Source organism: Macrobrachium nipponense, chromosome 2, assembly GCF_015104395.2.
Source record: "Macrobrachium nipponense isolate FS-2020 chromosome 2, ASM1510439v2, whole genome shotgun sequence".
Taxonomy (NCBI): Eukaryota; Metazoa; Arthropoda; class Malacostraca; order Decapoda; family Palaemonidae; genus Macrobrachium; species Macrobrachium nipponense.
In genome coordinates, this window is record NC_087201.1 from 161,889,265 (window position 1) to 161,900,011 (window position 10,747).

The 10,747-nt window shown below is 29.0% G+C and overlaps 1 protein-coding gene across 1 annotated transcript in view; it reads left to right on the forward strand.

Annotated features, from left to right (window-relative positions):
- The window catches only part of LOC135221111 (phenoloxidase 2-like), a 49,620-nt gene extending 47,106 nt beyond the window's left edge, over nt 1–2,514 (forward strand). The window contains 2 exon segments of the mRNA XM_064258928.1: nt 1,066–1,196; nt 1,422–2,514. Of these exon segments, the coding sequence (XP_064114998.1) occupies nt 1,066–1,196; nt 1,422–1,655 (365 nt within the window). The 3' untranslated portion in view covers nt 1,656–2,514.
- Nucleotides 2,515–10,747: the final 8,233 nt, after the last annotated feature.

Below are 10,747 nucleotides of genomic sequence, written 5' to 3' on the forward strand. Positions count from 1 at the left end.
TCCACTCTCTCTCTCTCTCTCTCACGTTTCCCGCTCCTTCAGCAGACTAACTCGTTCATTGGTAATATTCAGATAACTTGAAGTCCACTTAAAAATGCACTCCAAGTCCACTTAAAAATGCACGTGAAGGCCACTTGAAAATGTACTTGAAATCCACTTAAAAATGTACGTGAAGTCCACTTAAAAATGAACTTGAAGTCCACTTAAATATGCACTCCAAGTCCACTTAAAATTGCCATTTTCACCCCTTTAATTCCTTTCTAGCATCCACTTGTCCCACAATTTTCCCTGGGTGACAGTTCCACAGTCCACCTAACTTTCGTAAATAGCAGTTCATCTACTGTGTCAGATCAATCTCTGTTCCACTTTCTCTCTCTCTCTCTCTCTCTCTCTCTCTCCTCTCCTCTCTCTCTCTCTCTCTCTCTTTCATTTCCCGTTCCTTCAGCAGACTAACTCGTTCATTGATAATATTTAGATAACTGAAGTCAAGGGAAGCCTACTCCAGAATGTCACAACCATGCACTTGTAGTCCAATTAAATGCACTTGAAGTCCACTTGAAAATGCACTTGAAGTCCAATTAAAAATGCACGTGGTCCATTTAAAAATGCACGTGAAGTCCACTTAAAAAATGCACGTGGAGTCCACTTAAAAATGCAAGTGAAGTCCACTTAAAAATGCACTTGTAGTCCACTTAAAAATGCACTTGAAGTCCACTTAAAAATGCACTTGCAGTCCACTTGTAAATGCACTTGAAGTCCACTTAAAAATGCACTTGAAGTCCACTTAAAAATGTCATTTTCACCCCTTTAATTCCTTTCTAAGCATCCACTTGTCCAACTTAAAAATATTACTTTTACTCATCTGTGCCTCTCCCTTCTACCATCATCCACTTGAAGTCCTGGTTAAAAATGGCATCTTCGCTCATTCAATACTTCCTCTTCTAACATCCAACTAAATAGAAAAAAAAGAATTTTCTTTTACTCTATACTCTCTCAAACTTGAAGTCCTACTCAAACCAGCAATTTTCTTTTACTGAACAATTTTTCTCTCTCTCTTTCTCTCAGGAACGCAAGCAGGAGTTGAATTCGGTCAGTGCGGCTGTGGGTGGCCCCGGCACATGCTTCTGCCTAGGGGCATGCCCCAGGGTATGGACTTCCAGCTCTTCGTGATGCTCACTGACCAAGCATTGGATAAGGTAAATATGCTCCCACGAAATTCTCTGTGGCAAAGCAGGCAGTCAGGATGCTTATCTACTTCAATTCACACCATAAACTATATATATATATATATATATATATATATATATATATATATATATATATATATATATTGTTAATTATCTTTGAACTCATCATTCACATATTTCTTTCGGTCATCACCCATATATCCCTCCTAATGAAGTCCTTGGTGTCCCCTTCAGGTTGAACAAGTAATCCGAGGCAGGCCGTGTACCAACGCCGTCTCCTACTGCGGCATCCTAGACTCCAAATTCCCGGATGCCCGTCCCATGGGCTTTCCCTTCGACCGCAGGAACCCTGCGATGGTCAATGCAAACGTCATCCAAACAGTGGGAGAGTTTGCTGCGCAGTTCGATAACATGGTCATGGAGGACATCAAGATCACCTTCGTCGGGAACCAGCTGCAACAAACATAGCCGCTATGGTAGAAGGTTCAGGAAGATCATGTGGCAGTATCGTTTTCAGGAGAGTGTTGTCAGGAGGGCAGTTACGACGGGCAGGACTAGCAGCCTTGATGATTTTTAGGGAATATTTTCCCATCCCGAACACACTATACGGCTCCAGGTCATTCCTGGCATTGGAAAATCCTACAAAATCAACATAAGCAGCAAGATTAACATAACCCAATGATCGTCAGGCAAATGCTTGGAGACACCCCAACACTTTTGTCAATGAACTCACCCTGACTATCACGTGGAGACGTTACCCTAGTAACTGAAAACGTATGAATGAACAAACAGTGAAGGAAAAAATTTGGACTAAATCTACAAAATAAAGCATTCATATCAATAAATGCTGTACCGTACCGAAGTACAACAAATAAACCATCACTGTAGATGGATACTAATAGTGAAAATGTGGCTTTATGAATAAAAAACAATACATGGTATGTCTGATGTTAACTGAAGCTGCTTTGTAAAGTTAGCTCCTTAAGTTTGTTGTTTAGTCTCACATGTTTTTACAAATAAACACTATTTACAAGGCAGTACCTTGCCAATATGAAATGTTGAGAGTTACACCCATAACTTTATTGTATCAAGGAACTAATTTCAGAATCTTAAGATTGATGAAGGGCTGCTTCTGGTCTCTTAAGCCACTGTTGGAACAACTGGTAGCATGTTTATCACAATGACCTATTTAGCAGCAATTTGTGAAGATGTGTGGTGAACGTAGCAACTATCACAGATACATCAATTACTGTGTACTGTAGCTTATGCTGCGTTAAAGATTTTAATACTTGTTGACCAAATAATAAAGGCTATACTCTTAAAAAAATTTTTGACTGCCCATTTTTTGTTTCTTCTTTGCAAGTAAAATTATGATCTCCTGTCAGTCCTCCTGTCATCTCAATCAAAATCTGACTTAAAGCTTCCTTGGCATACCAAGTAATGATATTGCTATAATAATTCTTAAGGCCTCGTCTATCACCTTCATAAAATGTAGCAAATACCGTCTCTTACCCAATCCTCTGAAGCCTTTCTCTAATCCAAAAATACCTCTCGGATCCTGGTCAGCCACTTAGTCACACTATAATCAGCGTACCGCAGTATCTTACATGTACTCCCAAACAAAACAGTCGCTTGTAACCATAAATTGATGATTTTGAAAACGTCAATATAAACTTTTGTATATGATTCTACCACCAGGTTTGAAATTTTCCCTCTTGCTCCACATTCCCTTCTTCCTTCTGAGGTGTGGGTGTACCCCTTTGTGATTTCAGATCCAATTCTTTTCTGACAAAGATCTTGCAAATCAAAGTTCACCATAGATTTTACAGTCTTGTCTTCTTGGTAGGACATTTTAAAGTTTATGGTTCATCAAAATCGAATAATGTTTTCCAGCTGTAATGTTTCATCTTTTATCACAATGCAAACTAGCCCGGAATCGTTTATTGCTGTCAATGCGAGTGCTGTGTACACCCTTATAGATAGAGTCAACTGACTATAAATCCAAGATGGCTCCAAAAGGTAATCAGCCTGCAGAGAAAACTAGTTATAGGAAAAGATGATAATGTAACTAATAAGGAAAATGGCGTTTTAGGTCTAACGGGAGGCTAAAATGACGATTTAGTTTAAACGTAAAATCTTTGAACGTTTAACTTAATAATATTAATTTTAAGCTAAACGCGATATCTTTTTAACTTAAAATTGGTATAGTTTTTGACGGATAAGAACACTTATTTCATTATTATTATTATTATTTGAAAGGTAAAGAATTAGATTTTAAAACTAATAATATATAAAAAATAATATATCCTTATTATTATTATTATTATTAATATTAGGAAAAGAAAACGCAGATTACTGCACGTTTTTTATTTTTTATTTGTCGCCTGGATAACAAATTGACGGCATCTTTCATCATATTGTTTATAAAGATCACATATTTTTATTCTAATTTCCTTGAATTTTCTACGCGCCCGTCCAGGTATATGTTCTTTTCTTTTTTCAAATGTTTCAACAAGGTCTTCATTATTATTACTATTAACAAACAAATATTCTTTGTCATTTCGAAACTGACTCTTTTCAATTTGGTCTATTGTCTTTTGTTTAAACTCATTAAATAACTCCTCTACCCTCTCAACAGCTACATTATATTCTCCATTAAAACATTCGAGCGTGTCCTCAGTACATATATATCATCAGCTTTCAGTAATCACATATTCCTTTGTTCAATACACGAAATTTATAACGAAATTCGAGATCGTTTACTATTTTGTAGTATTCATCGTCACTGAGTTCATCTAGCCTTGGCACAATTCATCGTATTCTTCGTCTTGTTCGCTTTCGCACTTGTCACATAATTCTTCCACAAATGTTATTCCTTCTTCTTCCTCTAGCCTCTCATCCTTTTTGTACATTTTGCAATCTTTACACTTTTTCTTCACTATTTTTAGTATCAACATGATGATCGATTCACAATGCAATGATGTGAGACACCACCTAAATAATATATATATATATATATATATATATATATATATATATATATATATATATATATATATATATATATATATAATATATATATATATATATATATATATATATATATATATATATATATATATATATATATATATACACCACGCCGTAAATAAATAAAAAAAGAACCAAAAATGTAAAAGAACTGTATATTATTGGTTTTAAAAGCAAAAATACACATTATTATTATGGTATATATTGTATGAAAGCATTTCAATTTTTTTTTAAATTTAAAAATCCAAAGACTGTTGTATTTTTAAAATATTTCCATATTCTTTTTTGAAAAATTTAAAAAGGTTTCATATTCAAGTGAAAAATATTTTATCATCAATCATGAAATTTTACAAATTTATCCTGTACTCGATTTTTTTTATGAATATTTTAACGTTGAAATATAGATTTACCTTTTATCAATAACCAATCTACGTTATTATTAATTACTTCTATAGACAAATAATACTTGTAGTTCGAATCATGCATGTGTTGTAAAATACTAAAAGGTGTACATTATTACAAAAATGTATTGCCAAAGAATTTGATTTTACCCAACACGATTTCATTTTTATTCATTCATCAATTTAAAAAAGTTTCTACTAGTAGATCAAAAACACATTTTAAATTTACTATTACACAACCTTATAGGATTTTTTTTTATTGATTAATGACCTTTATCACAATCAATTCGAATTATATTTTTTTGTATAAAATTATTATCATCAACCCACACGCCATTGATGATGGTTTTTATTTACTACAATCACGTTCTATATAATTAGTTTATATTCAACATACATTTTTCCACCATTTTCATTTATTTCAATTAAAGTCAAAACTAAATCTATTTTTTTTACCACCCTTTTCTTAACTCGTGGGGAATTTTAAAGGACATGTTAATTTTACATCCTTTTCATCTATAGTTTTAACGAGTTTAATGTGACCATCTATCATCATATGTTTGTTTTTCATTTCTTTTAATCTTTTTCCCATCTCATTTCCTACACGCTGTTGGAAACCTCCTTTGGGGAAATCTTTATCACCATTTATTAAAGTTGGTTTATCATCATTAAATAAAAGGATATATTTTATATTTTCGTAATAATAACTGAAGTCTCCATCCTTTTTCATTTCTTCAGTTTCTCGGATATGAATTAATCTAACTTTGCGATACCATTTTTCATCCATACAAATAAAAAAGACGGTTCTCTCTCGCCCTATGTTCAACTCCTTTTCGTTTATATCTTTACTATCGATTTCTTTGAATTTTAAATCCCACATAAGCTTTTTATCGCTATTAGATTTTTTAAATGCCATAATCAATTCAATTTCATCCTCTGAGAAATGATATATATTATTAGGAGGGAATAATGGCAATGATAAATGTTCCATTTTTTGTACTATACATTAATCGTCCCTTTTTTCCATTAAATCAATTTTTGGTTTGGATATAATTTTTTTTTAATTTTCTTCTTTGAGAATAATGATCATATGATTCCTAAAATAATAAAACCCCTTTTTAGTAAATGTTTTCTCATTTATCATAGTATTAACTATGTGAATAAGTATAGTATTAAACAAAATGGAAAAAATTAACGTTTATAACAATCTTTTCATCGGAGTTGGGTTTTGTAATTTCTTTGATGAAAAAAATATAGAAGGTTATGTAAAAATAAATACTTTAAATATTTCTCAATCTTCACATTATGAATTAACGTTTATAACATAAATCTTTAGCTATCCTTAATTCTTTTTCATCAATTTCCTAGAATTGGGATGTTATTTTGTATTTATTCGTTACAAGATGGGATTAGGTAAAACAGAGATTTAATACCCACGATGTTGTGAATTAACATTAAAAGTTAAAACTTTATTTTTACCTAACATTTCATTTTTTTTCATTAAAGAAAATACAAAATCGATAAAATTAATTAAACAATTGTATTATTTCAAAATTAGTTTTTCAACATTTTAGTTCATATTCTATTTTTCTAATAAAATCAAAATAAATATAATAATGTTCACAATTATATAAATATTAAGAAAAGTTTAAAACTATTTTTATTTAACCCTTGCATTTCCCGAGACATTGAGAGAAAGAAGGAGATTTTATGAAGATTAAGAAACGTTTAAAATATTTATTTTTACCTAATTTCTCATTATTTATCAAATGAAAGGGATTTGCCATTAAAATACAAAACTCAACTCTAAGAAATTGATGAAAAAGAATTTTGGATAGCTAATGATTTTAATTCATAACGTGAAGATTAAGAAATATTTATTTTATCTAACCAATCTTTCATATTTTTTTTCATCAAGGAAAATACAAAACCCAACTCCGAGAAAAAGGTTTCTGTTATAAACGTTAATTTTACAACAGTGAATATTAAGTTTAAAACATTTTATCTAACCAATACATTAACTAAAATAAATGTAATAATAATATCTTTTATATATTATTATTACATTTATTTTATTTCAAATTAGTTTTTTCAACATTTTAGTTCATATTATATTTTTTCTCTAATAAAATCTAAAATAAATATAATAATAATAATAATAGTAATAATAATAATAATGTTCACAATTATGAATATTAAGAAAGGTTTAAAACTTTATTTTTAATTTAAAATAACACGAGAAACGCCAGTCATTTTAATTTCTCACGATGAGAAGAGTTATTACGATTGTAAAACTTTTTATTAAAGAAACAACTGAGACGACATTGGTGAAAGAAGGGGATGTATTTTATTATGATCCGGAAAAGGTCGATAGAATTTACTATTATTTCAAAAATAAAGATACTTTTCACGCGATTATTCGCGTAGATTATAACGACTCTCCCCTTTTTGTCGATTTATACATCTCTATTAATAAAAAGGTTCAAGGTAATATATTTGTCAGTAGAGATGCCGAATCATTTATAGAGTTATGTTTAATAAAACCTTCTTTATTAAAGAAAGGGAAATTGACTCCTTTTATGAAAATTTTTATTTTTTAGGCTATTTTTATGATAAAAGTTTTTGAACAAGAAAACTGCCAACACCATTGAATAAGACTCAAATGTTTTGTACAATAATTGATAAAAAATATTAGAATAAAAAATAAAATAAATAAATAATAAACAAAAATAAATGTATAAAAACAATAAATGAAAAAAGTTAAATAAATAGATAAATAAAACAATAAATAAATAGAAATAAACAAATCAATAAGTAAATAAATGAAAATAAAAAAAATAAAAATGAATAAATCGATATAAATCAATAAATACATAAAAATGAATAAAAAAATGAATAAAAATAAATAAATAAAAATAAATATAGAAAGGAGATTTCATGAAGATTGAGAAATGTTTAAAATATTTATTTTTACCTAATTTCTCATTTTTCATCAAATGAAAGTGGATTCGCGATTAAAATACAAAACTCAACTCCAAGAAATTGATAAAAAAGAATTTCGTATAGCTAAATATTTGTGTTAGATAAAAATAGTTTTAAACTTTTCTTAATATAAATGTTAATTCATATTGTGAAGATTAAGAAAAGTTTATTTTACCTAACCAACCTTTCATATTTTTTTCTTCAGAGAAAATACAAAACCCATCTCCGAGAAAAAGACTTCTGTTATAAACGTTAATTTTTCAACATTGTGAATATTAAGAAAAGTTTAAAACAATTTTTATCTAACCCTTACGTTCTCCGAGAAATTGAGAGAAAGAATGAGATTTTATGAAAAATAAGAAATGTTTAAAATATTTATTTTTCATCAAATGAAACTTATTTTTTATAAATATGATATTTCGTTATTAATAAAAAAAGGTATTTATATACCCCAACCCCCAAAGTCGGGGAAAGGAATTTTGGATAACTAACAAATTCTGTTATAAGCGATAATTTTACAGTAAATATTAAACAATGTTTAAAATCTATTTTTACATCTTTTAACGAAATAACATCACGAAGGTTAAGAAATGTTTAAAATATTTATTTTTACTCAACCCAACCTCGAGAACCAAGAGGAATTTTGTGAAGGATAAGAAATGTTTAAAATATTTATTTTTATAACTTCTCAGTTTTCATCAAATGATATATTAATTAAGAATGGTATTTATATACACCAACATTATTTTTATAATATATATATATATATATACATAATATATATATATATATATATATATATATATATATATATATAGTATATATATATTATATATATATATATATATATATATTATATATATAGTATATATATATATATATATATATATATATATATATATATATATATATATATATTATATGATATATATATATTATAAGAAAATATAAAAAAAATGTTTAAAAAATAGTAGTAATCTCCCCAATGCATTTTCATCAAAATTACAAAAGCTTTTGAGAAATAGAGGTCAGGGAAAGATTAAGAAATGTTTAAAATATTTATTTTTTACCTAACCTCTCATAGGAAAATACAATAAATCTCAACACCTAGAAATCGATAAAAGGAATTTTGGATACTTCTGTTATAAACGTTATTAATTTCACATTGTAAAAATCCTAAAAATCAATATTTCAAGTTTTAATGGGTAAATACAAAACATCCCGAGAAATCGAAAAAAAAAGGGAGAATCTTAAGGACCATACATCTTTTGGTACATTACTTCCCTGTGACTTCCTTCCAGCACTGAGGATATGACAGGCTCCAAGGATTTAATCCTGCCATTGAAGCGAACTCTATCTCGTGCACATTGCTCCCAGGGGCCCTTTCTTGCATTCTTGTATGCAAATGACCATGCAACCATGGGATGTACAATAGTTTCACCAAACTGTACACGACAAGGGGAAGCAGTTTTGGCACCTTTTTTTACATGTAATTCCCAACGTCTATTTATATCCTCTAAATTATTGTTACAATTTTCATCAAAATTATTATCATACATATTTTCAAAGTTACTTATATTCACTTCGCTGCTATAATAATCAACACCACCAGCAGGCTTAGTACTTAAAGATGACGGTTTTGTAGATGACTGAAATACAAAACTAAATGTTAATTTACAATAATATAATGGGTATTAAGAAAAGTTTAAATCTCTATAATCTTTCATCTTTTAACGAATAAATACAAAACAACATCCCAACTGAAAAAGGATTTTGGTTAGCTAAAGATTTGTTATATTCATAACGTGAAGATTAAGAAAATACTTAAAATATTTCTTTTTACTAACCTTACATATTTTTTTTGCATCAAAAAAAATACTCCGAGAGAAAGATTTGTTATAAACGTAAATTTTACAACATTGCGAATATTAAGAAAATTTTAAAACTATTTTTATCCTACCTTACATTCTCCGAGAAAAACGAGAGAAATGGGGAGAATTTGTTTGTATGCATGATGTTTTTACGTTGCATGGAACCAGTGGTTATTCAGCAACGGGGCCAACGGCTTTACCGGACTTTCGAACAGAAAATAAAAGCTTTCGAGAAATAGAAGACTAGGATTTTGTAAAGGTTAAGAAATGTTTAAGATATTTATTGTTTTTACTTACCAAAAGAAAATACAAAAAAACCTAACCCCGGATAGCTAAAAACTTTTGTTATAAAATCAAGAAATGCTTAAAATATCTATTTTTACCCAACCACTCATATTTTTTCCATTAAAAAAAATACAGGAACACCAACCCCTACAAATCGAGGAAAGGAATTTTGAATACTGATTAATAGTTAAAAAACTACGTTTCAACTTCAGAAATCTCTTCAAAAAAGTATTATAAATTATCTCCATTTTTAAATTCTTGTTGAATTAATAGAAAACGTTATTAATAATGATGTTAAATGTATTAGACTTCCAGCCCAAAAGGAAACAGGTTATAGTAACACAAATAATAAATAACCTTGAAATGGATAAATTATATTATTTTGAATCAAAATGTAAAATTTTAAAATAGATTTAGATAAAGATGTGTTTGATATAGAATATATAAAGATTTTAGAAAGAAGTTTATAAATACAAAAATAAATAAAAAAAAATTTTATAATAAAAAATGACTCAGCACCCAAATCTTCAAAGTTTTATTTCAACCCCATTTCATATAATAAAAGATATTTGTAGAGAAGAACGTCAAATGTACCTTAATACATATACGTTTTCTAGAGAATGGGATCAATGGGATTATGAAAAATTATTTAGTATTACGTTCTCCCCCGAAAAATTTGATCGTCTTTACTTTTGTTATCATGACGGGGCACTTGACTTTAACGTCGTCGCTCGCGTGGATTATCCATCATTACCCCCCCTTTACGTTCAAATAATTGGATTGTATCAACCATATTACAATATATACATCGGTGAAATGATTGTTAGTCAAAACGTCAGTTTGTTTATGCAATTTTGCAAAACAAAAATAATATATGTATGGAATGATAACATTAAAAAAACTTTAGAAAACGATGGTGGTATCCTTGACGCTTTTCCCAATGACGAAGCTATTACACTTAAAAAAGCCAAAGCCCTACATCCAAATTTCA